At 44.2% G+C, this 27,990-nt stretch overlaps 1 protein-coding gene across 3 annotated transcripts in view; it reads right to left on the bottom strand.

Moving 5' to 3' along the window:
- TIMELESS (timeless circadian regulator) overlaps positions 1-27,990 on the bottom strand; it is a 1,506,051-nt gene that overhangs the window by 154,568 nt on the left and 1,323,493 nt on the right. For all 3 annotated transcript variants that reach the window (XM_069653695.1, XM_069653693.1, XM_069653694.1), the window contains one exon: positions 8,343-8,411. In XM_069653695.1, the coding sequence (XP_069509796.1) occupies positions 8,343-8,411 (69 nt within the window). The remainder of the gene's footprint in view (positions 1-8,342; positions 8,412-27,990) is intronic.

The following is a 27,990-nucleotide window of genomic DNA, read 5'->3' as shown; positions in this document are numbered from 1 at the left end:
ACGAAACATTTTTTCCAGGTACTGTGTCCCGCCTGGCTTCCCTTGCGACAGATCGTTCGGGGTGACAGTAAATCCTCGACTTTCTAACCTGGGTTAGCCTGGGGCCTGTTAACTAACTTTTCCTGACTTGATCTCAATCTTTTTTTGAACTATCTACAAAGACTCTTTGGGCATAACCCCCCTGTGTGATCCTGGACACATTTCGCTTGCTCTCTCTAAGAGTGGGCCTGGCATTTGAACTTCCGTGCTCTCCAGTAGACTTTGCCTAACCTGCCTCACTGTGGTTCTTTTAAAAGTATTGAAATTGTGTGCTTTCATAACTCTGCCTTTTTCCCTCCCTTTTTATATAACTTATTAGAGTGCCATCTTAGGTTAAGCGCTCACCTCTGTCTGAAAATAAGTGGCGTTTCTCGCTAAGACTTGTCTAATAAGTAATCAGGGTTGTATATCTATAATAGTGACTGTGTGTTGAATTTACTTACCTTTTTGTGCTAGTGTAATTTACAAGTGTGTCTTTAAATAAATAATTATATACTTTTACACCAAAGCTCTGGTCAGTGTTTGCTTGTGCTACAGTATCTCTGTACCTATTGTGTATACCCTTTATACTGCCTAACTCTTCTTGAGAGAAGTCTGACTGCTCAGCCACAGCTACCAGGTAAACCTGGGTGGTACAGACTGCTACCAATTGGGTTTACTGCCAACCACCTGTAGTCCTAAATCTTTTGCAGTGGTCCCTAAGGGAACTGCACAGGTTTCTGCCTAACAGAAGGGCCCCAAAGGGACAGGAGGACTTAGTTGGTAGAGATGCAGTATTTTTCTTCCTCAGAGGAGGAAGTATCAGTGATGCCAGATTAGTACCCGGCAAGGGGTGTGTGGCGGCCTCACAGCCAATGGGGAAGCTCAGAATGCGGGCATTACCACATGGTAATCCCGCTGCCCTGAGCCCCCTTACGGCCGGCGGCCGCCATCTCCCCTCGCCGGGGAATCGGGTAAGTCTTCTCCCCCGTCCCCTCTCCCCCTGAATTACCCCCACTTACCTTCTTTTTTCCCCCCATTTCAAGAGCGGGCGTGTTGGGAACAATTCAGTCCCCAACATGTCCGCTCCCAATCTGCAACAAGCTGTCATGGAAAGGAAGAAGGGATTACGTGTCCCTTCTCCCTTCCCATGGCGGCCATTTTATTTGTTTACTTTTTTCCCTAACTTTTTAATGGCTGCCATGGAAAGGGCAAACGGACTCCGTTTCCCCTTCCCCAGTGGGCATTCTTTTTTAAAAGAAATTCTGTTGGAGCGTTTCAGAACAGAAAAAAATGCTTTTAGTATGCTGTTTAACAGGCCGAGTTACTAATGGCAATAAGCCCCCCAACTAAAGACCATTACCGTCTACGGTAATGCCCCCGGGGCCTCCGTTAAGGCCCTCGCATGGGTATTACCTTAGGCGGTAATGGTCCGCAGTCCCGGGGCTTATTGCCACAATATGTAATGGCTTGCTGTCGAAGAGAGCTTTTCTTTCCCAAAGCTAATTATCCTGATGGTGGTGAAAACTGGCAAACATCATTTAGTGGGAGTAAGAATCCCCCTTCTAAAGTCACTCACATTTACCAAGATGAAAGCTCCCGTGATCAACAAGGAAATGTTAAATGTGAGTCTTCGAATATAAACCGCTCAGATTCTGAAAACCTTAATTCCTCTGTAAAAGCAAACTATTCAGTAGAACCTTATAATACATTTTTTTTTTAGAAAAGGTTATACAGGATAGGACGGATAAAACTGGATACAATATTTCCATTAAAGGTCCCACAATGCCCAACGTACTGGGACGAAACTTGTAGCCTAATAGGGTTGATGACCCACACCTGAGAGAGAATGGGAGGCTTAAAAATGCACTCTCACCTTAAGGTACCTTTAGGTGTAGGCCATGGAGTGTATCAGTGAGAGCAGTAGTGGAGGCTGAAGTGAATGCAATAACTCCACATTGCAGCTGAAGGAGAGCAGAGACAACGGAGTCACCGTGGTTTGCCGAATGGATGCTGGTTCTGAGAGGGTTTCTGCCTTCAGAGACGGTGAATGCAGAGGTTGCGCAGCATGAAACATGTTCTATGGAAGCTTTCCCCCTGGGCACCATAGCTGCAGAGGTCGCGGAGCAGGAAGCGTGAAGTTGAAAGGCTTTCCCCTTGGCGAGGCGAGCACTAGTGGCAGGCGAGAACTAGAGAGCCTCTGGAGCGAAGAACACTCCTTTTCTGACTGGCACAGGCTGCGGAAGACAGAGAGAAGTAGTTTGCCGGGCCGAGCAGACCCGAAGAAGCAGAAGACCCGGAGGAAGCAGAGCGAATGGACATGCACACAAGACCCGGTGAGTTCACTCAAATCTTGTGACCCTGGGGCGCTCCGCAATTGCCTGCTGGCCAGGTCCGGGTATTATGAACGCCAGGCAGATGGGTAAAGTGATAGAGCAATAAGTGTTTTGAATGCCGAACTGATGTAAAGCAGCTTAACAACTATTTTGAATACTGAGCTGATACAAAAAGGAGAAAGTGGCAGAATAAGAACTTGGCAAGCAGGCCAAAAAGATGCTGTTGTGTTTATGGCGGTCCGAATCACTGCCAGCAATACGAGAAGGCAATATTAATAAAAGCCAATACAAACACTCATTGCCAAAGCCAAAACAGGGCAATAGCAAAGCAAGCTGAAAAGATCCAACATTGCCAAAGCCAAGAGAGGGCAATTAGAAGCAAGTTGTTTGTAGACCCCATTGCCAGAGAAAGAAAGAAGCAATAAGGGGAACTGACCTAAACAAGCATTGCCTAAGTCAAAGAAGAGCACAAGTAAGAGAAAGCCATTATCTGCACTTGGTTAACACAAAAGTGGGAAAAAAAGAGTGGCAGGAAAGCTGCCCTTCGGAAAAAGTATTCAGAAAGAGAGGAGCATACACTGCATTGCATGTGGTTATCAAATAAACAGCACCAATGGTGTTCGTGTTTTCCTAGTTGAAGCAATCAAAACTGAAGTGTAAAGTCAAGAGACTTTACAATTTGTTTTGGAAGCAGGGTGAACCACACACATACTTGTAGTTAAGTAGAGATTTTCATTGGTCCTGGCAGGCGAGTACACCAGGGCAGGGACTTTGTAGTGGTAGACCTGGCAGGTGAGTGGACCAGGTAGAAGTCATTGAAGTGCTAAACTGTGGTTAAATCTTGTGAAGACGTGGACAAATCAGTGAACAATGTTGTGAACAGTTGTCATCTTGACCAAGAATCTTTCTTGTTGAAATAGATAAACTGTGTAAATATTGTTATTTTAAAAGATTTGTTGAACTCTCTGCCAATAATGGAGAGATAAAGAATGGTTCAATATATTTTTGGAACTGTTGCTTCAAGTCTGTATAAGAGTCTTTGGTGGAATAAGAGGAACTTTATTATTTTAACTTTTGTTGCAAGACAACTATTCTCTTAAACTATGGAGAAAAATCCTGTTGAATCTGGGGAAGGGGATTTCATCCAGGTTACAAGGAAAACCAGTTAGCAGATGTATATTGAATATAAATGGCATTTTGATTTGAATTGGCATTCATTACTTTATTAAGTAGTTTTATGAAAAGTGTGAGGGACAGATTCCGTTAAAGTGTTTCCTTTAGTTACATTGACGGGCACGGAAATCCTGGTTAGGGTAGGGATAGTGAGGTGTTTATCAAACCCATTTAAGTTAATAAAATGGCACCTTATGAAAAATATTAACAAAGTTGCCCGCCTCGGATTTCTGACCCCTCACAATAGATTACAAATTAAAACAATTATACACAGAAATAACAATAAAACGTGTGCAAAATGTATAAAAACAAATACATTTTTGTGATGACATTCCTCATTCATTGATAATGCTCCTTCAATGAAAAAATATACACTATGGACAGCTCGGTTATTCAGCAGAGCGCACAGGTATTTTTTCGCATCAGCTATTGTTCTGCATTTATTCTCTTTTTGTAATGGAATTAAAACTATTGTCCTAAGGGCATGTGATAGCGAACAGAAGAATAAAAAGTGAGAGAGATCACCCTGCGATATGCACTCAAATGATGAGCATTTATATATGTACCTCGGCGCAACACAGTGGGAACCGGTTTGCAATAACTCCTTAAGCAGAAAAGCATACTTCACTTTTGTCTGCTGACTATCATGTGCAAAGAAATGGGATACAGAGTTATTCCGTATCTCAATGTTTATGGCGCAGGTTTTTTCTGTTCCATGATCTCGAATGGACCACAATTGTGTCAATTTTCTGTATAGTGGAGAAAGAGCTGAAGAATTTGGTGGGACCAAGGGAATTCCTTTTTTAATTGATTAGGCCAGGGATTTTTTTTTTTTTTTTAGAGAGTAGTAATTCCTGAATGATAAAATGTGTCAAACGTAGCCTTTTGTCTGACCACAGTCTTATCCAAAATAATAAGTAAATCACCAAGTGGATTAAAAACTATGCAAGATTCTGTAAACGATAATTTTGAGGAGATCAAAAGGATGGAAACTGGTTGCAAGATTAACCAGTGGGCAGCATGCAATGCAACTGGAGGATTTAACTAAGTGTGCAGGTTAATTGCCTGGGTTTTTGTATCTACTTGGTGGACCGCCACCAGAATGCAACCAGCCCTCCTGAGAAACATTCCCATTTTGGTGGTGCAACTAGACCAGCTACACGTCAGCTGGGAGGCTCCGGGCAGGTGGTTCTTTGCTCTGGCAGAGTGTGTTACAGACCAGTGGCAGCAGTTTTACTGTGTTCATATGGCAGTGGGAGGTTGCTGAGCCCTTTTTCAGCAACATGCCCCATTCCCTGTGGGAAAAGGGCCAAGGACTAACAAGGCTCTGGCTCCCCTTGTAACTGAACTGGGGTGACCTGTCCTCCGTATGCGCTGTCTACACTGTACCACCAGCCAGCATGACCCCCGAAGGGAACCACCTGTCTTGAAACTCAGACCAAGAAGTCTAACATAAGTGAGTTGGAGGGCTGATTGAAACTCTGTTGCACGATGGAGGTGAGGTACAGAGGTTGATACCATATAATGGAATGAAAGGGGCTCTACTGGCTCATTTCGCCCGCTCTGTTGGGGAGGTGGAGCATATGTGGTTGGACACAAAAGATGGTGAAAAATGCAGTGAAATGCAAGAGAAAACTGGTGGAGATCTGTAGCAATACTGATGTGAGAAATCAGCAAACAGTGGTTAAATAGTCAAACCATCTATTAAAGGCAAAACAGAGCTGCTGATTTGCTTTTGGGATGCAGGTGGGTTTTCCTTTCCTGTAACATATGACCATGGCAGCTTAGTCTTCTGAACAACGTGGTATCTGTTCTTTTCCCACCAATCATTGTGAAGTAACTATGGGTGGAATATTTGTCGGGAGGACCACAACCTCCCCCCCCCCCTCCTCGCCAAATCCCCTCAGACCTTGGCAGTTAGAGCCAAGAACATTACTACAAGTCTGGCTTCAGTATCTGGTTTTGCGATTCCCAATTCACGAGTCAAGATTAGTACCACAGGCTTGGCCTCACCTCCCCAACTCTGCAGCTCACCCGGGAGGATCGCTGGCATCCTTGAAACACAATGCAGTCTTCACTTGTGGGATCTGTCCTTCTACACATGTCTTTTGCAGCCTGTCGGAGGCAACAACCTCCAGTAGAGAACTCTTGGGGTTTTTGACTCGCTGCTCTCATTCCTTGGTCGGTCGCTCTGCTCCAGCAGGTTTGCCTTCATCCAAGGAGCCCTGCTCGTACTCCTGTACCACCTTGCCCAGAGTGTTCCTTTGGGTTCGGCCTTTTACTCGTGTGAGGAGAGCTAATTGGTATCCGGTGTATGCACTTAGATTCAAGTGCCTGACCCGAATAGCGCAACATGTCCAGTATGATGTGTAAAAGTTAATGTTGTTACTCTTAGTCAACCTCTTCCTCTGCCCAGTGTTTGTGTAAAAAGGGCGGGGAGGGGGGAGGAGTTGGGACCTCGGAGCATCCTAAAACATAGGATGGGTTGGAAAAACAAAATAGGGGGGGGAATACCGCGTCTCACCATCGGCTGCCTCACCCCCACTCCCTGAAGACCGCTCACCCAGGTGATACTCCCGCATTGGCCTACCCCCTGGGTCTGGATCCAAAGGCGATGGCCATGTCGTGGCCACCTGAGCAAGAGATCCCCAGGGACAAGCGGGTGAGACACCCTCTGGTTTCTCACACTAGGTTATAGTAAGTCCAAGTAGATAAACTGGAAAATATACACCATTTAGAATTACATAGAATTGCACATTAATCAACTAGACGTTCAAATAAGTGCTTTGGAGTAGAACACCACACAGTAAAAAAAAATATTGGTTTAAAAAGCGAACAGGATGGTGTAGTAGTTCCCACTCCTACAGCTAAATGGGAGGCATATATCTGGTGGCAAACCCTATATATTATAATGCATGTGGGTGGGGAGAAAAGGGATCCCTGGACCTCAGTAAAATGGATTACATTCATTATTAGAGTCCAATTGTCAGAAAAGGAACTGCCACAGTTTCCCACATCCGCAAACACACAGTAAAATTAGATCCATGTACAAGTAACCCAAACATATAGCGTGGCACAGAGGTTGAGCAGGGGGTTAAACAATTAAAATAATGCCCAGAGCACCACCCAAAAGTCAAATAAAATTGATCCAGTAACCTTGGGCCTGAATAGAACAGAAACAATGTAACCACAAGTGGTTACTGTATGGGAATGGAGTGAAGTAGTGATTCATCATTTAATCCCCTAACATATCAAAGGCGAGTACAAAACATCAAGCATTTGGTTATAAGGTCCTGAGACCCTTTTGGGGACCCACATAAAATGTCAAGTCAGGTAGACTTTTTCAGACACAGCACCTGGTCCAGGACAGCAAGCCACAACATTTGGTTCCAACCAGGTTCCATAAGCCCCCATTTTTTTTACCATGCTTAACAGTCGTTAGAAAATGGTTCCTTGGGTGGCTGGAGGGTGCAGGGAGGTGGCTTAAGCATCTTCACTACCCAAACCAGTGCTGCAGACACCAATGAGGTGCTGGGACAGAAGGATGAATCCAGGCAGGTTCAACGTCTGATAGGGACCTCTGGTTTCACATCCTTGAAGCAGAAGCCATTCCCAACCAATCCAAAGACGCAAAGCCAAATGGAGAGTAAGGCTGATCAAGTTTTTAGGAAAACACGTAGGCGGATCCTGAGGACGGGCACGAGTCCCAAGATGAATCGTGGTTGCACGAGGCTGTACAGCGCACCCGTGAAGCAGGTGAGGACACCAATCCATATTAGCACCCAGCGGAGTGCGTCTGGCTAATAGCTGAATGTGAGAATTCTAAAGCAATTCATGTGAACCAACCACTGCCCATTTTTCTCAAATAACAATTCCTTACACTTTTTTTTTTTTACTTATTACTATTAATATCGATAATCCCCACATTTGGGGGCGGACAGAGCCGGTAAGGGCCCTGAGCCCTCGCAGATGCCCTTGCTTCACTTGGGCCTACTTTGGCTCAGGCTAGCATGCTGTTACCAGCCCTGACCAGTCCCAAATATGGGGGTTATCACTTTATTAGCACTGGGGAGAGCATCTGGGCAATCAGGTGGCACAGAACATGGACGGAATCCCCCCAAATTCCTGCATTCTCTTGGTCACCTTTGTGTCTCCTCCAGGTGTCCGCCCCCCCAATCCCAGACACATTTGTTCCCACCCATCCTTTTACTCTCCCCCAAAATGCCCCCCTCAACCCATAGATCCTCCACTGACTTAACCGCTTCAGCTGGTCTCTGGTCTGCACGAACGTCCTGACTGCCGCCACGGAAATAGAAAATCAACCTACCCCCTTTACTATTTTCTATGTTGGAAATCTTTGTTGGTAGCCTTTTTAAGGGAAATTGGGCACACAGATTAGGCACTTTGCATTTGCTCAAAAATAAAATCTAAATTGCAGTTAGCACCCCAGAGGAAGCAGCGGACCGTGGTGCCAATGGCTGTGAGCCCTCACATGAGTCCTCGATTCGCTCAGGCCTTACGTCCGTTACCAGCCCAGTCATCTCCTCAGTGTGGGGATTATCAGAACAACACTTCAAAGTGTGAATAGAAATCTGGCAAAATAAAAGCAACTGTAATCCCTAAAAAAGAAGCTGTATTTTGAGTCAATGCAATCAATTTCTTGGAATAAACAATGTTGGCATAATATAAGAGTGAAATGTTTTGTTTAGAAACAAGTGTTATGTTACAACCATGCTATAGTACAAGCTATCACACCATGCAAATAAGTCTATGATCTTCCGTTCCGCTTTTTAGGTTATCACAGTGCTTACTCACCATCTTCCTCACGATCGCCCGCCGTCCTGTTCAAACAATTCTGAAGCCAGGCGAGGGGTCCAGAGAAGCCTTCATGAAGTGGGGGAAAGAAAAACATTGAGGGGGATTACTTAAGACTTCTATGGTTGATTAATTGCAGTTCATGTTTGGAATGGACTCTTTATTCAGGCTATTCAATATTTCAAAACAATACGCAAGCAACCTCAACCGGGACACTGTACTTCAGGAGTTTGGGTCTGGGTTAATACTCCTCTAATTTGGTGTCAAATGGAATGGGGTATGAGAGTATCGAAAATGACAGGGGTTAGGGGATGTGGGTCTATGGAAATATAGTAATGTTTTATGGGAATTTAGGTGTCTCAAAATGTGGTCAAAGATGCGAGGAAGGCACAACCAGCCACCTCAATGGGCTCACACGCCCCACTCTGACAACACTATCGTATACTTGGTACAAGGAATTGACTTTATTGCATCAGAGGGAGTACTGTAATAAGTATTTTTACTCTATCTGTTACCACTGCAGTTGTCTCCCAGCAATGAGGCTTGTTCGACTGAATAAAAGTCTATTGTAGCTACACCTGGGTTTTGAGACCTGGCCAAAAGCTTCACAGCATTACCAGTAACAGATGTCTTTACTGCCCAACTAAATGGTGCTCGTTGTACACAGACAAGAGTCAGATGATCCTGGAAGAAATTGAACAGATGGCACAATGATTTCTGGAGACCTAAATGTGTTTCTGGCTCCACGTAATTAACTGACTAAATGGCATTAGTAAAGGATTTCGTAACTGCTGCACATCAGTAATCTGCATGTAAAGTAACGAACAGCTGAACAGGAGAATTTTAAAGCAAGTAGTGCGAACAAACCACAACTTACACTTCTCACATATCACAACTTATTGCGTCTCAAAAAAAGTGTATGCGTTAGTCAGTGTTGGAAGTGGAATAATGGAACTAGTGTTACTCTGGCTGCATCCAAAAAGGACGGAAAAGCGTGTTGTGGTTGGGACAGGGCGGGCAGATCCTTTGGTTTGCAATTTTCAATGAACCTTTTTGCATTGTGGCCAGACCAGAGATTGACTGGAATAAAACTAATGAAACTAGATTCGTCCCTGAAAGAAATATCAAAATATATTCATAAATGGAAATCTTTGATACAACTGTGCATGCAAATTAAACAAAATACTATTTGACACACATCTCTTTAGAACATGTGTTAGTGTTATCTGTAAATCATTTGCTCTAAAACACAAAATTGGAAATATAGTTTAAACATTTTGATTGCCAATGAAATGTGAACTGTGCAGGGCTCTATACATTGTCAGTAGGTGAAAATGTAATTTTCCAACATGAATAATACAGGAAGTTCATCCATGACAGGTAACAGTTTAATATTCATTTTTAATTACTGTATCTTTGTAGGTAACAGTAATTGAGCAAAACAGAAATTCAGTAGTTTGAGCAGGCCCATACCTGTACCTTAAACTGAATACACTTTGTAGTTGCCAGTAATCATCTGGCTGCAGTCACTCCAATTGAATCCGACCATTGGCAAAGACCGCAGATTTGGCATTTGCCAGGCACTGTCGTAATGGTACTACCTGACCACAAGATGCAACAGCCGGAACATGGTTTGATTATCTAAGCATACAAGTGTCATGCCAGCCTCATATGCCTAGATAATCACACTAAGTTCTATATGCCTATCTGATACATATACACAAGCCAAAACAGTTGACGTTGTTAATGTTTGTTTAGACAGGACCTCAGTGCAAGGAACATATTTAAAACAAGCGGCTGAAGGCACACTTGTTTAAGATATATCTTTATTAAACCTGTAGCACCTTTGCAGCTGAAATTAAGCCCTTAACTCTTAACTCTCAGCAAACTACTTAACACTGACAGGCCAAAGTTTGATATTACTGCAGGATAGAGATTGTGCAAAGACATACCAGGAGGATGTGTTTTTGGGGGGGAAGGGAAGAGCAGTCAGTGGTTGGGAATGGCTATGGGTACCAAAATGGCTATGTGCCGTCAATGGGTTGGTAAATAACAACCACACCCTCAAAATGTGTGTCTTTCTCACATGTCCTCTCTCTCCTAGCTTCACTCCAGTGCAATACTTTCGTCTTATAAGCATCACCTAATAGCCAAAACAAAAAATGCACCAAAGTAAATGCACAAGCAAAGCTCTGTGGTTAGGTGTCCCTCTGGTCGTCGCCCCTCTGTTCCTTGGCTATTCTGGCGAGTCACTGTCCTCTGGTCCTTGGGTGCTGCTGCTCTGGTCCACCCCTTCTCTGGTCCTTGACTCACTGGTGAGTCACTGTCAAAAACAAAGTGAAGCAAATGGCTTCCATTTATTTTCTGTGTGCTGTTTCTTTTTAAAGCCTCACATTCCCACTCGTGCATGGTGTCTCAGTGCAATCACCTTTGCCATTGATTAAGGAAATATATGGTAAGTGTAGCCACTTCAAAATCACTACCTCCCACGCTAACTAAAAATACATTGAGGCACACAACCTGTGCACTGAAAAAATGTAACAAACCATCTAAATACAGGCATATGCACTAAATTTCCCTAAACACCTACACCAACACAATTCCCACACTCCTTAAGCACCGCTCGGCCACACCCACAAATAACCACACAAACAAGTACCGTAGTAACCTAGAGTGCACGTTAACTATTGCCCCAGACAGCTGATAAAATATCTAAAACGGGGAGCGTGGCCTGGTGCCGAGGATGATGGCCGCATAACCGCACCCCCTCAATGTTTTAACTGCAATATATTCACTACTTATCGCCTTCTTCTTTGAAATACTTCTGCTGCCCGCTCTTGTGGTCTATGCCTGCCGTCTCTGCTGTGTTCCGGCGGCTTCTGCGTTCCCTCTCGGCAGAATGTCGGTGGAGGAAATGGAGAGGCCCCTGCTCCGGCCGCCTTACGTGTGGAAACATTGGGCGTTGCGTGTGAAGCAATGGGCCGGCTTTGGCCTTGTCGACTTTGCTTGTGTGCGCAGTGCCATCACTTGCCTCTTCATATTATTACAATCAAACTTCTGGCTTAAAGCTAAGTGTTTCTTTCCCCTTTTCGTTGACATTTGCTGCAACGCTCGAAGCTGACCCGATATGCTAATTTCACCTCAATAAGCACATTGTATTCCGAGTGCTTTTTCTCAAAATGTAAAGGTTTTTTTTCTAGGGAAGTTCTACTGCTGCGCCTTGTCTATTTTTCAACACTGCTACTTTATACACCTTCTGAAGTTGCTCTCCTGATGTTTTAAGGCCATTCTTCTGCAACTTGGTTTTTTTGTGTGCATTGCACGTCGCAGTTGTACCTGGACACGGCTTTAATATACCTATAAGAATTTGACATTGGATTTGGGGGGGTCTTGAATTTCACAGCAGTATTCTATTTACATTTCTTAAGCTGTGTTAATTTTCACTTTTCTTTCTTTATCTTGGATGCAGTACTATTGGCGCCTCCTATACGCCTCATATCGAACATTACAACTGGTCTGGGTTTTTAAAGCCATTAAGGCTCAGAACTCTACACTTGGTTATTTTGTGCACTTTTCTACATCAGTGCTCTATCGCCTCTTTTATTCAGCTCCATTTTCAGAGCCGCCTATCTCGCCTACTCTATCTGCTGCCATGGCTATTGGTAAGGGCAATCAAAAATTACAGCCCACCACCAAGGATTCAGCCCCTCCCTCTGCCAATCTTAAAAGACCCAAAAGTGATTTGCCTCCACCGCTCTCTCCTGCTATTGAGGCCATCAGGAGATCAGAGCTCTAAATGAAACCACTAACCAGAAATTGCAGCAACTTGATGACAGGTGGAAGGGATTTGAAGGTAGAATGGATGAAATGGAGAGAAGGGTTGGTTTTGTAGAGGATGTCACCCCAAAGGTGGTCTTGCTTGAAAAAACAATCAAAGATCTTCAAAGACACACAGAGGAGTTGGAGAACAGAAGTATGCGGAATAATCTGCGCGATACTGGTTTACATGAGGGATGTGAAGGGTCCAACCTCATATCATTCCTATAGAAGATGCCAGTCCTGCTTCGCGCTTCCAACCAGATCTCTCACTAAACATCCCGCATGCCCATCGCATCGGTCCAGTTAGAAGCTCTTCTTCATCTCATCAACCCCCTTGTACGCTGATATTTTATATTCTTGAATTTACCTAATTTCGAAGGTTAAAGAGAAAACCCCGCTCAGTTGGCATGGCAGTAGAATTCATATCACGCAAGATGTGGCAAAGATTACTGCTCAGCGGCGAAGGAATTTCTATCTTTTCGCCCAGCCTTGAAATAGCTTAACGCAAGATCCATCCTATATCATCCTTGCTCTTTTAAAATTACTCATGATGGACGAACAGCCATTTTCGATGATCTTGTTGATTTGAAGGACTTTATTCACTCCATAAAAACTGAAGGCATGGACACATCGCTTCCCTTGAATTCACCCTCTACCTCAGGATCTTGACTGCATTCAGCTGTTTATTTGAACTCATTCTATGCATTATTGTTACTAACTCTTGTTCTGTATTTTCTGCATTTTTGATGGGTCTGATGTGGTTTTGTGACCCATCTCCTGCAGGGGACTGTGTGTTTTTGACGGTCCTGGTGGTGTCACCTACTCCCTTTACTTTTTTCCCTGTTTCCTCCATTTTTTAGCCTGACCCTACAGGTTTCATAGGTTTTTCATGTGTTTTGCTGCCTGTAGAAGTGTTTTTTACCCCCTCATTTGTAAATACACTTTATCTATGGTCAGGCTTTCCCTTCCTTCCCCTTTAACCTCATGTTCCCTCCTTTTGTGTTTGGTCTTTGCTTTGAGGCTGTTTTTCTCATGATTGCATGTCTTTGTATGTGTATTTGATTTTATGGTGCATTCTTTTCTGGATTACTCTTATTTTGTACTGTGTTTTGGTCCACATGGTGCTGTTCTCTTCACCTCCATTAATGTGCTGCTATGGTTTTTAAATGTGTAACTTGGAACATCAAAGGGTGTAATAACCCTTTTAAAAGACACAAGATCATCTCTCACCTTAATAACCTTAAACCATATGTAGCATGTATTATCTCCCATAAGCCATGAAGCTCAAATCATTCTGGGTTAAAGATGTTATTGGTAGCTCTGCTGTGTGCCAAAAAACGGTGTTGCTATACTTATCAGCAAAAATTGTCTTTCAAAATATTAACACAGGATGCTGACACTAACAGCGTTGGGCTTGGGTCAAACTTGTGATTGGATCTGACTATTATGAATGTTCATGGCCCCACCCTTCCCAGCCCTGATTTCTGTGATTCTATTAAACATATTATTCTTAGTTTTGGCTTTATTAACCTCATTCTTTGTGGTGATGTTAACCAGGTACGGGATCCCTTTTTAGACAGGAAATCCAAGTGTATTTTCAAAAGCTCCAAGTCCCATAAGGCCTTTGTGCGTTGTCTGGCTGAGACTGGCCTTGTCGACACTTGGAGGCTCTCTCACCGATCTCACTTAGAGTACACCTTCTACTCAACCACTCTTTCACATCTTGATTATATTTTGTTCATCGAAATCTCCACTGGTACAATCATTGACTCCTCTATTTCTAACATCATAATTTCTGATCATGCCCCCGTTTCTATCACGTTTAACCTTGCTGATATCAAAAAGTCACCTTCCCGTTGGAGATTTAACAAAAGTTTGTTACAAGATCAACTGTTCATCCAATCATTTCACTCCTTTCAGCAACAAAATTTGGCTGAAAATCTAGACTGATACTTCAGTGGTCACTAATTGGGATGCCTTCAAAGCGACGTTACGTGGTCATGTCATTGCTTACTCTTGTAAGAAAAGAAAACAACAAAGCACATCTCGATGACTTAAATCTCTGGCTTTCCGATGCTGAAAAGAAAACTCACTGAGATGGCCACTGGTGCGCTGTTGAAATATAAAACCGCTAGAGCGAATCAAACGCTGTGGCGTCTGCTGTTGCCTGGCAAATTTGTGTCAGAGGCGGCATCTATGGGAAGAGCTATTGCTAGAGGTGCGGCTTGACACGTTGAACGTTGGATGCTTGACGTTCTGCAGGGTCCTTTCTTCGAATCCTGCTTTCCGTCCCCCGTCGTGGCTCAGCTTGCTGTTCCCCGTTACGTCCGATCGTCTGGCATACTAGCGGAGAGACAGCAGCTGTAAGCGCTGAGCGGAGCAGGGGTACTCACATCGTAGTCGGAAAGCGGGGGAGAAGAAGAAAGAACGGCTCTGGCCGTTTGAAGCGGCTCAGACAGGACATCAGGTGAGAGCCGCGCAGGGAAAGTTTAGAAAGCCTGGAGGCTGGGCCGGCTTACCGCGCGGCATCGAGTCCCAGAAGTCTACGGGCACTCGAATACTGTACGGTACAGTACAGTGCAGCGGCGGCCCTCGGCGGCTCCCTGCAGTGCCAGGCTCTCACGGGCTACCTAGTTATGGTATAAAACTAGGTGTAGCCCAGGATGACTAGCCCCTTTAATAAAGAAATCCACTCCAAAGGGGTAGCACCGGTGGTTCCCCCGCAAGAATAAGGAGGGAGTGCACGTATCTAGCCCCCTCCTAGAAGGATCTCTCTACTTTGATAGGTGGGGGGGGGGTAGGGATTGGAAGAGGAGGCGAGTCCCCTAAAGGTGGGGTAGGGAAGAGGGGGATAAATACTCTCCCCCCAGGCTTGCTCACGCTTTGAAGCGAATAGGACGGGTGATAGAAGGAGAACTTGTAATCTGACCCGGAGACTGTGGGCTGCGGCCTCTGATCCGGGTCGCGGAGCCCCCTGGAGTACCAGCAGGGAAGATCGGAAGAATGGTGGAAAAGCAATCTCATCTATTTGCACGGAATAAGGGGAATTAACACTCGATGTCAACATCAGTCATCCTTATTCTTCCAGCTGGGTGTGATTCATACTAGCTAGACTTAGAAAGGAAGCGAGGTATAACGCAAACATGCAGCGGGGCAAAAGAGCCTCTCATTCGATGTATGATCTACGTAAAAATAAGTGTTTACCTATTAAGGACCCCAGAGAGTGCCTAAAGCAAGGGGGCATAAATAAAAAGAACACCAAACAGGCTGGGCCGGTGACGCAAGGGGCCATAACTGAGTTTTTCCCGGCGAACCCACCCCCAACCATCAACTCCACGGTAATTGAGGAAACGGTGGCACAGGTACACGTTGGCGGCAGTTCTTTAAACACCTCTAACCTCGACGATATAGACAATAATTCTCTACTAGATCTAGGTTTGTCTATACAGAGAGGGATGCGAGCTCAAAGCCCGTCGAGGCATACTAGTGGCATAATGTCCCTTGAAGAAAATAATATGAATAGTGCCACGGAGGAATATAATGTCATGGGAAGGAGTGAACGACTGTCTGCCTCTCCTAACTTAATATTGACGTCGATGGAGGACGATCCAGAAAATGTGATAGAAGACAACAGCGAATTGCATTCCAGTTCAACTAAGATAATTGAGCTGCAATCGTCAGTAGCAGCTCTGCAATTTGCCCTCAAGATACTCCTACAAATGATAGGACGTATCCTGGCCAATACTAACACCATCACTATGGCATTAGAACCTAAAGATCTATCGCGAGAAGAAGTAGAAATCAATCTATCAGCTGCATTAATTACAGCAGAAGAGATCAAAGAACAGGAAGTAGGGTTGGAAGAAAATGAGGAGATACAGACACCCAATAGTAATAGCATCATTGTAATATCTCCCGAGGAGGTGGAAGAACAAGAACGAGTGTAACATCCGGTCCCCCCCTTACTCGCAAACAACGCAGAATGGCAAAGAAAGCCCTGAAGAATAAGCCAGTCGTGACAGCCACCCAACCCCCGATATCTGAACCCAAACCAGCACCTGAGACACGGTCAAAAAAGGCGAGGAAAAGAATGGCGAGAGCAGTACAACGGGCGAAGATGACAAAGGGTTCACTGTCAGACTGGCTGATACCGGAAGAAAAGACAACGGAAACGGAGGAGATGGAAGCATCTGAGCTACTTGGTGAGACGGATCTGGAAACCAGTATCCAGATACAGCCGAACGACGAACCCGGGATACAGACGGTAGAGGAACTGGGAGACCCGCCCTCTCCGGACCTGGGAAAAGCAGTAACTAATACATCTTCAAATCATATTTGTTTCATTAAGAACGTATATCCTAATGGCAAAAATCCATGGTTGGCACGCTCGGAGCTGTTTGCAAGATTATATCATGTTCCTCAGTTGCGTGTCTTGAAATCTGAGGACTTCTTTTTTGTTGAACCACTTGGATGTCCCAATCCCAATGTCTCAGCTATACACTGTGTCTTCACGACTACGGCACAGTTACTCAGAAAATATAAAGAAGAATTGATAGCGGTTGACATTGATGTAGACCCATTGGAGAAGGGCACACTACCAGATCCAGAAGTTTGTGCATCAAAGGTGGCGAAAGATATTGCCCCTCAAATTGGGGGAGGAGAAAATTCCACACTGGCTGAAATACAGCAAGCTCTAAAGTCACTTCTAGAGCATATTCCGCAATTGCTAAAAAAACATTGATATATGTCATTACTTTCTTGGAACTGTAGAGGCTTTTCTCATCTACTCAGAGCTGAGGGTTCTGCAGAGCTACTATCAAAACACAGTTGTATTTGCCTCCAAGGGACATGGTCTATTGACCCACTACGATTGGACGGTTTTGTTATTCACCAAGCAGCTGCTAAACGAGGCAGCAAAGGTCACCCTTGTGGTGGATTACTAACTGGGGTAGTGAATTCGATTGTATCTCGTAAGGTACAGTCTAAAGCGGAGGAGCAGCTCCTGGCAGTAGAAGTTGATCTCTATGATGAGGTCTGGGAAGGTTACTATTTATTGATCTTTATAGCCCCCCAGGAGATTTGGCCTGTGACTCACTACAGGAAGCTATACAGGACTTGCTGTCCTCCTGGTGGTTGAAAACAGGAAATCTCGCTGTGGCCGTGATGGGCGACTTTAATTGCCACATGACTGATGAAACTTGTATATCTGCCAATCCTGATTTGAGTTCAAGATGTGTTATGGCCCATGAAAAGAGGGATATTGAGGGGCTGGGTTGGTTGCAATTGTTTGGTGCTTGGGATATGGCATTGATTAATGGTCGAGCTTTGGGAGACAGGCCGGGGAAACACACGTGGTCTAACGGAGTATCTGTTAGTACCTTAGATTACATATTTATGTGCCCGGAGTTACAGACAAGAGTAGTTGACATGACCGTGAGGCAGAACAAATGGAGTGACCATGCGTCTTTGCAGTGTACACTACGTATCCCCATTCCCACATTGGTATCTACTAATGTTGGTAATATCCAAACTAATCTTACAGGATCCAGAATTGTGTGGTCGGAGAGAAATCTAAACTTAGCTATTGAAGCACTTAAACCTACTACTGCCTTAGATTACCACAAGTTTGAACGCATGACAGTAAATGAGATCGAGGAGTGGATATATAGATTCTCCGATCAGCATGCTACGGCCAAAAAAGGCCTTATGTTGAAAACTGGGGGAAGCTCACTCCCTTTCAATAGGGAAATTAGAGATGCAAAGAGAGATTTAAGAAGGGCCACCCGTGAGCTGAGACAGATGAACCTTACTGGAGACCTGTATTGCGAGAAAGTAAGAAAGATTAAAAAAAACAATATAGAGTAGTTATTAAAACATTAAGAACACTGAGAACACTGAGAAAAATGCTAGGTACCAGAAGTTAATACAGACAATATGTACTAGAAATTCTCGCAGTATATGGTCACTACTTAACGAGAATAGAGAGAAGATAAAAGGACACTTAATCAACCCAATAAGTAAAGCGGTGTGGGAAAAATTCTTGTTAGATCGGAATGCAGGAGGTAAAGAAACCATGAATAGACTCCAGGGGCAGGCTCCTGCCCAGGCACCTTTTGACGTCTCAGTTGAGGCAGTATTGAAGAAAATCGCTGCCCTTAAGTCCTCCAGAGCCCCGGGTCCTAACGGGTTAGCCAATATAGTGATCAAGAGTTACCCTTTATTTTGGGCTGAACTGTTTTCATTACTCTTTAGTAAAATCCTAGAGCAGGGATTTATTCCCCGCTCATGGCAAACTGCTATCCTTATTCCTGTTTTCAAAAAAGGTAATCGTATGGATCCGAATAATTATAGGCTGCTATCTATGTTGGACATCTCGGGCAAACTGCTTGCCTCCCTGCTACTTAGTGAGCTTCAGAAGTGGGTTGATAGTTCCAACATACTTAGCAGATTTCAATGTGGATTTAGGCGGGATTTCTCCACTGCACAGAACCTCTTGGTTATGGATATTCTCCGTACTCGGGCACTTAGTAAGGGCCAACCTCCATTATATGCGCTCTATATTGATTTTAAGGCCGCTTTTGACTCCATCCCTCGAGCAAGGCTATGGACTAAGTTAGAGAAATTGGGATGCCCAATTGGTCTGCTATATTATTTAAAATTACTCCACCATAATACCTCGGCGTGTCTTAGACTAAATAAGGAAGGAGATCTAACGCACAATGTGATTCAAGATGGTGGGGTAAAACAGGGATGCGTTACAGCACCCGATTTATAATTTATATGTATACGACATCCCAATAGTCCTAGCTGAGGTTGATAATTGTCCTCCTAAAGTGGGTGGAGCCTCATGCATAGTATTAGCATATGCGGACGATCTGGTGGTCTTTGATAATACCATAGGCGGCCTAAGACGCTCCGCAACTTCCCTATGGGACTATGCCAGTAAAAATGGCTTGACCATCAATCTGGACAAAACCAAAGTACTAAGATTCATGAGAAGAAGAGTAACGCGCGTGAATCTGATGGTACATGACAGCTTAATCCCTTATGCTCCAACCTATCGTTATCTGGGTGTAGACATTGAGCCCCTAGGTGATTATCTCCTTTGCAAACAAGGGCGAACCTTAAGAGCTTTACAAGTTATCTCCCTTATAGTATTGTTCACAAATAAGCAGGGTGGTTTTAACCTGTGGGGGACACGTCAGCTCTATATTCAAGTATTTGCACCTATGATCACCTACGGCCTTGGGTCCTTGCATACTATGGAATTGGGGTGGCTACAAATATTGGAGGGTAAGTTTTGGAGATGTATCTTGGGGTTACCGCCGGGGGTACCAATGGCCCTGATCAGACTCGAACTGGGTCCCCTCTTTCTCAAAGCTATGGTATTGAGGAAAAGGCTGGGCTTTTACCTCAAGATGACTGGCGAATCTGCCAATCCCCTGCTTGCTATGATCCAACAGGAGGTGCTTAAAAAATCTTCGACCTCACCCTTCCACAAAGATATGGTCAAACTCCTATCAGACATTGGATGGACACACAGAGAGAAGCATGTAACAAAGGAAACCTTATATGCGTTAGGTAAAAAAATAGAACTATGGGACTGGCTCGAGAATTTTGCGCATATAAGTAATCTCAAGACATATCAGTTTGTTAAATATCGACTGTATAATTTTATGAAGCCTCAAGCTTATTTATCACTGTGCCCTTCTAGAAGACTTAGACGATTCATCATTCTGTTCAGATTAGAGCAATTACCCACTGTACACAGGAGAGGGGCTTGGGAGAAAATCCCGAGGGATGAGCGCATATGCCGTCTTTGCAAATCCCCAGATTTCTTAGAGACAGCCAGACATCTTCTCACCGAATGCCAGGCATTGAGAGCTACAATTATACGCCACCTGGGGGATTTTGTACACGATCTTGAAACAATACGTGAAAAGTCTTTCTGGCTTCACTGTACCAACAGTAACAATATGCATCTCTTAATTGCACTTTATAACATCTGGCAACAAGCTGAACTTGATCTGAAGGATGGACTGGAAGCACCTCAAGATTGAGGAGCATAAGTAGCTCGAGTTATATGTGCAGAAGTTTTTAGTTGATAGCGAGTTATGATTTTATTTTTTATATGTGTATATTGTGTGAATTGATTATAATGTGTTTATGATTTGTAGAAGTTATATGTGTAAAGATTGAATTTATGTTCATTCTATATCACATTAAAGAAATTAAATTAAATATAAAATCAAGACTTATCAGACCTCCAACAAGGCTGGCAAATCCCTTGCTTCATACTTTAAGACCAAGGAGGAAAAAACATTTCTCACAATGATATTTTAAACTGCTTCAAACTATTTTACTCCGAGTTATATACCCCCAAGACTTCTGTTTCTCCTGCTTGTATTGACTCCTTTTTGAATAAGGTCAATAGATTATCATACCCTCAGACTAATCTTGCCCAGTTAGAGGGGGAGGTTACACTTCTTGAGATGAATCGGGCCATTAAGGGAATGGGTAGAGGGAAGGCCCATGGTCCTGATGGACTTTATATTGAATATTTCAATCACTTTGTTAGTTCCCTCTCTCCCAGGTTAAAGACGCTATTTTCCTATTTTGCACGCCGGCAATGCTCGTCTGGATCCTTCTCCGAGGCACTTCTTATTCTTTTCCCCAAAGTCGATAAAGACCCGACCTTCCCAATAATTACAGAACAATCTCCATCAGTAACATGGAAAGCAAGATTTTTGCCAAAGTTCTGGCCAACAGGATTGAATCATCTCTACTCGCCTTGATCAAGTCTAATCAGGCCGGCTACATCAAAGGCAAGAACATATCCGTGAATGCTCGTCTTCTACTGAATGCTCTATACATGACATCGAAGGATAAAAAAGACAATCAAGGCTATGTTGCTATTGCACTCGATGCTGAAAAAGCCTTTGATCGGGTCAACTGGGATTTCATCTCTAGAACCTCTATTAGAACTCATTAGATCAGATGGAAACATCCCTGGGATATCATATGAAACATCTAGTACTAGAATTGCTGTGTATTCTGATGACATTTTGATTCTTGTTAAAAACCCCAAGCTTCATCTTCCTTATTTGCTGGATAGACCATTCGTTTTCCTTGGTTTCTGGCTAAATAAGTCAGAGATTCTTCCTCTTCACTCTTTCTGCGTTAAGCACGATTTGGACGCGTTCGGGTTTAAATGGTGTCGGGACTCAATTCAATGTTTATTTATAAATTTGTAGGGCACACCGGACCATTAGGTAACTGGGTGCAACAGAATACAAGGATACTTCAAGCTTAGTTACATAGTAAGGAGGGCAAGGAGAGGTACATACATACCCTATTCGACAAATCTAATACGGAATATACATATATGCATACATAGGGATGGATACAAAACAGCCAAGGATAAGGTATAGGATAGTAGGCAAGAGCCAGGAGGGGTTCAGAGTCTATCTAGTGCAAAGTGCATCATAGTTAGTCATGGAGGTCGTTGGATCGTAGCCATTTGAGGATGTTGCGTCTAAAGTTGTAGTAAGATTGATCTATTCTGATGTCAAGCAGAAGTTTGTTCCAATACTGGGCCGCCTTAACCGGGAAACTGCTTCCGCCTGTTTTTCATAGCCTAAATCTAGGTATCTGTAGGCAGTGGGAGTTGGCAGCTCTGGTGGGGCGGGTTGATGTTCTTCTGACTATTCTCTCTGCAAGGTAAGGGGAAGCTGCATTATTAAGGCACTTAAATGTTAGCAAGGCTATTTTAAGTGAAATACTGTCGCTGATTTTTTAGCCAATGGTGTTCTCTTCTCATATTAGAGACGTGTTCTCTAGTGGGTAAGTTCAGGGCTGTTCTAAGGGCATTGTTTTGCAATATCTGAATTGTGTCTGTGATGTATTTGTTGGCTCCCAAGTACAAGGCATTGCAATAGTCTAGTTTAGAGAGTATTAGGGCATTGGCGAGGATAATGCAACTTGCTTGTGTTAGGAAAGCTAGGCATGCCCTAATAACTTTGCAGGTATAGGCGGTGGGTGATGCTAGAGAATTTACTGGTTTCCTCAGTGTTAAGGTGGAATCAAGGTAAAAACCTAGCGTTTTCACTTCTTTGGCTACTGTGATTATGTTGCCATCAATGTTAAATGCAGAGTAATTGGGGTTAAGTTTTTTAGGCTGGCAGTGGAGCCAAGGAGCAGCATCTCCGTTTTGCCGTCATTCAGGCAGAGGCCATGGGTTGCCATCCATGCCTGAATGAGGAGGTAGATTTCATTTACCAAGGCCGTATCAGAGACAAAATTGCCCAAAAGGGGAATGAGGATCTGGGTGTCGTCTGCATAATTCGTGTAGGTGACACCCAGTCTATCCAATTTGACAAATAGGGGCTTGGTAAATATGTTATACATAGTTGGCGAGACGCATGAACACTGCATGTTGTTTTGATAGGGTCCGCTGATGCCGATGTGGAGAAAAGTCTCATTGTTCTATTGTCCAGAAAAGACTGGACCTAGGCTATAGCTTCGCTCGAGAAGTCGGCAGCCGATGCTAGGTGATCACACAAGACTGTGTGATCCACCAGGTCAAACAGCACCTACAGGTCAAGGAGGAGCAACATGGCAGTGTTTCCTTTGTCATTGAGCTTGTAAATTTGATTCTTAAAATCAATTAAGGCCGTCTCAGTGCCATGTTGTGGTCTAAATCCAGATTGGCGGGAACCTAGGAGCTGGTTAGTTTCAAGATAATTCTGGATTTGTAGATAGGCTACTCTATTATCTTGAGAAGGAGGGGTACCGTGGTAATGGGCGTGTAGTTGGTGGGCCTGGACGGGTCTAGGGTTTGTTTCTTGAGGAGCAGTAAAACCCAGGACTCTTAAATTACTAGGGACGGTGTTGGTAGAAAAGGAAGCATTGATTAGTTTAGTGATGAAAGGGGCTAGGTCTCTTGCAGAATCTTTAATTAGTTGGGCAGTGCAGTTGTCGCCCTTGCAATTAGAAGGCTTCAGGGATGCGATCATTTTTTCAGTTTCCTGGATGGATCCTTTGACAAATTTGAAAGGAGCTGGACCGGACATGCCTTTAGTAGTGCTGGTGGGTAGTGTCTCAGAAGGAGGCAGGGAGGCATTTTCGTTGCCAATTTTAATTTGGAGTGTTAATATATTGGCTAGGGCATTCTGGATGCTGGTGCACCATTGTTTGTCTTTAGGTGTGTTGTTCGTGGGGGTATGGGTTTCCAACTCCCTAAGGATTGCAAACAATTCCTTGGTATTGGAGCTGGCGTTAGAGATTCTTTCGTTGAAGAGACCTTTTTTGGTTCATAGAATTTCTTTTTTGTAGTTATTAGTAAAGTGTTTAGTTGCGATTTGTTTTCCTCAGTAGGGGAGTGTCGCCATAGGGATTTTAATTTCCTTTTTTGTAGTGTTAATTCTTTAAGGTGAGGGGTAAACCAGGCATTGAGGTGTGCCTGTTTACTCTTACGTAACTTAAGGTGCGCAATGGTGTCCAGGGCCTTGGTCATGGTATTATTGTAAAGCTCCACAAGGAGATCAGGATCCAAATTATTTGGGAGAGCGTCGATAGTGGGAAGGAGGAGTGGCAAGAGATTGTCAGGTGTAATCCTTTTTTTATCTAGTCTGGAGGGGAGGTGTCATAACTTTATCTTTGGCTATCTGTTTATCTAAGGTTAAGGAGAAATTGATTAGGTGATGTTCAGTCCAAAGTTGAGGGGTAGTTTTAGTGATAGTAGTGGTGCAATTCAAAGTGGCAACCCAATCGAGGGTCCTTCCTTTGTCATGCTTTGGAGTTAGTAATTTATGTGTTAGGTCATGTTCAGCAAGCAGGGTCGCTATAGATTGGGCTTGTTTGTCCTCTGGGTCATTAAATCCTAAATTGAAGTTGCCTAATATTAGTAGATGCGGGGAGTCTTTAATATTGTTAGCTAAGAGACTGGATAGATCCTCCTCAAAGGTGCCGATGGGGCCTGGTGGCCTATATATTAGATAACTTGATGGGTACGGCAGTTGGAGATGGGCAGTTTGGCAGTGAGTAATTCACATGATTTCAGAGTGGGTAGAGTTAGAAGTCTTAGAGCAAGGTTGGCTTTCGCTATAATGGCTAGGCCACCTCTACCATTGGGTCTGTCCATTCTGATTAGTTGGTAGTTATCTGGTATAGCTAAAGAAAGCGTTGGGCCCGCCGCTTCGTGCAGCCAGGATTCTGTGATGGCTAGGAAGTCCAGGTCATCGGAAGATAGGATGTCAGCTATTTCTATGGTATGAGCCACTATAGATCTGGCATTGATCAGGGCTCCAGATACAGTGGTTGAGTTGGATATTTTCTGGAGTTCTATAGAGGTTAGTTTGGGTTGGTTAGTTTTACCGTAGGATATTATTGGTCTGGAGACATGCTCAGGACGCAAGGTAGTTATGTGCCGGGAGTTAAGGTCCTTGTTACTGAGAGCCCCGGGCTCGTAGAGGCACGGTAATCTAGCTCAGAGTCTAATATTTCTGTCCAATGTGGGACATGGTGCATGTTTAGAGTGGGGCATGGTTGAATAGATTAATGGTAAGGTAAGGCACATCAGAAAGGTCACCTGGGTCTTTCTGAGGAACATAGTTATATGTAGGTGCAGAGAAAGGATGGATTAGTGTTGCCGCCTGGCCGTCCGGTAGGTTAGTCCCTTAGGTTTCAGTACGAATGTATTCAAGGTATGCTGGTCCGACATGGGCAGGGCACATATAATTCAGAATAAGCAGGTCAGCCATAGACAGGGTATATTGCACGTCAACAATAGGCTAGTCCGACATGGGCAAGGCATATATAAATCAAAACAGGCTAGTCTGACAGACAGGGCACATGTAAATCAAAATGGGCTGGACCGACATAGGCCGAACATGACTAAATGAGAATATGCTAGTCTGACATAGGCAGGGTATCTGCAGGTCGAAATAGTATTGTTACAAATGCATTTTTACTGTTAGAGCACATGTTGCTTATGTGGGACAGTGGGCGGGGAGTACAGTGTAAGGCTGAGTAAAGTCATTGCTTAGCTCTATGCGAGCACAATCAGCAATGATACACAGGAAGCGCCGCGGTGCGGTTGAGGATCGCACAAGCAGAGTACATTGGTGCAGAGGAGCAACTATATAGTACAATGATAATGGATTTAGAGTACCAGCCAATGTACACAATGATGCAGGGCAGGTCAGGCTAACGACTACCATCCGGGTTGCACACTGATCATCAGTGTTTCAAGGAGAGCAGTTGTAACTGTTGATAACGCGAGCGGCCCACCAAGTGGTACAGATCTTGGCAGTGTTACATGTAAGTCACGTTAGCGAATTAAGTATGGTAAAGTCGGTTCAGACTTTTTAGCGTTGTATGAAGATGTAAGTTTGCAGGAGATAGTAACAGATATTATAGGCCGTGGGGCCGACACAAGAATGGTAATGTACAAGGTACCTTAGAAGATATCGGGAGATGCCGTGGGACCGAAGGTCGAGGTAGTAGTAGTTCAAACAGCAAATGTCGGGCTGTACACCTAGGCAGTTGGTAAATGGAAGGGCTAAAGTGTGGTTACGCACGGCACGGACTAGCCGCGGACAGGCTGCAGACAGGCACCGCCTTATAGATCAGGCCTTGAAGGAACTGGCTTCCGCCTTCCGTTTCGGCTGGAATGACGATGCATTACTTACCGTAAAAGCATTTCTGATGGTTGTATCTGCTTAGATTCACATGCTGTGCATAGTCCGACATCCAATGGTCACTGCGGAGTATTGCATTTTGTTTTTCGTAGTCGAAAAAGGGGACGTCGACAGGCGTGTCTAACACTATCCCTATAGTGACGTGCGTTGTACCCACAATCCCTCACGCGTCGAGGTCCCTCTGTTTGTATTTTTTCTGCCTTGAGGGAGCCTTCTATACGTGAGTGAGTACAGAAAAGAGAGAGATGTAGAAAGGTGTCTATGTTCCTTCCATCCGAGTGGGGAGGAAGGGTGGGCGCATGTGAATCTAAGCAGATACAACCATCAGAAATGCTTTTACGGTAAGTAATGCATTGTCTTCTGATGTTTGTTAATCTGCTTAGAATCACATGCTGTGCATAGACTAGCGAGCAGTACCTGGAGTTGGCGGTGGGTTATGAGAAGGAACAGTAGAGAAAAGATATCTTAATACTGCCTGTCCCACCTGGGAGTCAGATCTAGAGTGTGCATCCACACACTAGTGTTTTGTAAAGGTGTGCACAGAACTCCAGGTTGCCGCTTTGCAGATGGACTCAAGGGGAACATTCAGTGCTTTAAGTGGGCCGGGGCCTGCCGGGGCCGGGCCCCAGCAGTCTCCAGAAAGTGGGGCTGAGCCGGGGCCCAGCCGGGGCCCCGTCCCACACAACATTGGCGGGATGCATTATCCCGCCGCGGCCGCAGCCGCGACGGGAGATGCGCCCGTCATTATGTCGGCCAAGCTGACAGAAGTGCCAGTCAGCCACAGCGACGCTGAGGCTGGCGGCACTTCTGTCAGTTCGTGTAACTCCCTCTGATGACCCCTCATCAGGGTCATCAGAGGAAGTTACTGTCCCTTTGTTTTCCCTCCCCAGGTCACTGACCCCCGCGGGCTCCGTGATCTATTATGCAGATTAAATCACGGAGCCCGCGGGTTCGCAGAGGGTGAAAGACGCCTCGGGCTCAGTGATCTATGTGCTCTGAGCAGATAGATCACAGAGCCCGAGGTGCCTTTCTCCGTCGGCAAAGCTTTATAAAAGATGCCTTGAACTGTGTACGTTTCAAGCCATCTTTTATAAAGGTAGAAATATTTCTATGTTTATAAAAGACGCTTGAAACGTGCACAATTCAAGGCATCTTTTATAAAGCTTTGTCGACGGACAAAGCCACCCAGCGGTTTGTTTTGTCCGTCATCAACGCTTTAGAAAAGATGCCTTGAATTGTTTACGTGTCAAGCCATCTTTTAGAAACATAGAAACAGGTTACAAATATCTATGTTTATAAAAGGTGGCTTGAAAAGTACACAAACCATAGCAAGGTAAGCACACAAGTGTGCGTAACTTACTATGGTTTGTGCACTTTTCAAGCCACCTTTTATAAACATAGAAATATGTAACATTGCTATGTTTATAAAATATGGCTTGAAAAGTACACAAACCATAGTAGTACGCATACAAACATATAAATGCTCACATACATTTATATATTTGTTTGCGCACCTTACTATGATTTGTGCACTTTTAGGCCACGGCCACAATGAAAGCCACGCCCCCAAACGAGGGCCCCCCCTCAATTTCTTACCCCACTTAAAGCTCTGGGAACATTTGCAATTAATGCTATGGATGCCCCAGTGCCTCGAGTAGAATGTGCTCTTGGCTTGAAGGGTAGTTCTCTCTTAGCAAGAGAGAAACAGAGAGTGATGCATTGAACAATCCATCTAGATATAGTGGACTTTGATACTGCATCTCCTTCTCTTCCTGCTGCCACCGAGCCAAAGAACTGATTAGTCTTTCTCAGTGGTCTGGTTCTTTCCATGTAGAACATGACAGCTCTGCGCACATCAAGTGTATGCAGACTTTTTTCTCCTGAATTGGAAGGGTTTTGAAAGAACGTTGGTAGTTCTATTGACTGGTTTACATGGAATTTTGAGATGAATTTTGGTGCAAACCTTGGGTGCATGCGTAGAACCACTTTATCTTTGTGAACTGCTACAAAGGGGTCTAAAACAGAAAGAGCCTGTAGTTCACTTACTCTCCTAATGGAGGTGATAGCTATTAGGAAAGCGGTCTTAAGAGTGAGGTCTTTAAGAGTTGCTTTGTGCATGGGTTCAAAGG

The sequence above is a fragment of the Ambystoma mexicanum genome, chromosome 3q, assembly GCF_040938575.1.
Source record: "Ambystoma mexicanum isolate Mex_15411 chromosome 3q, UKY_AmexF1_1, whole genome shotgun sequence".
Lineage (NCBI taxonomy): Eukaryota > Metazoa > Chordata > Amphibia > Caudata > Ambystomatidae > Ambystoma > Ambystoma mexicanum.
Note: the sequence above shows the minus strand (reverse complement) of the source record. Positions and strands in the feature narration are given on the sequence as shown.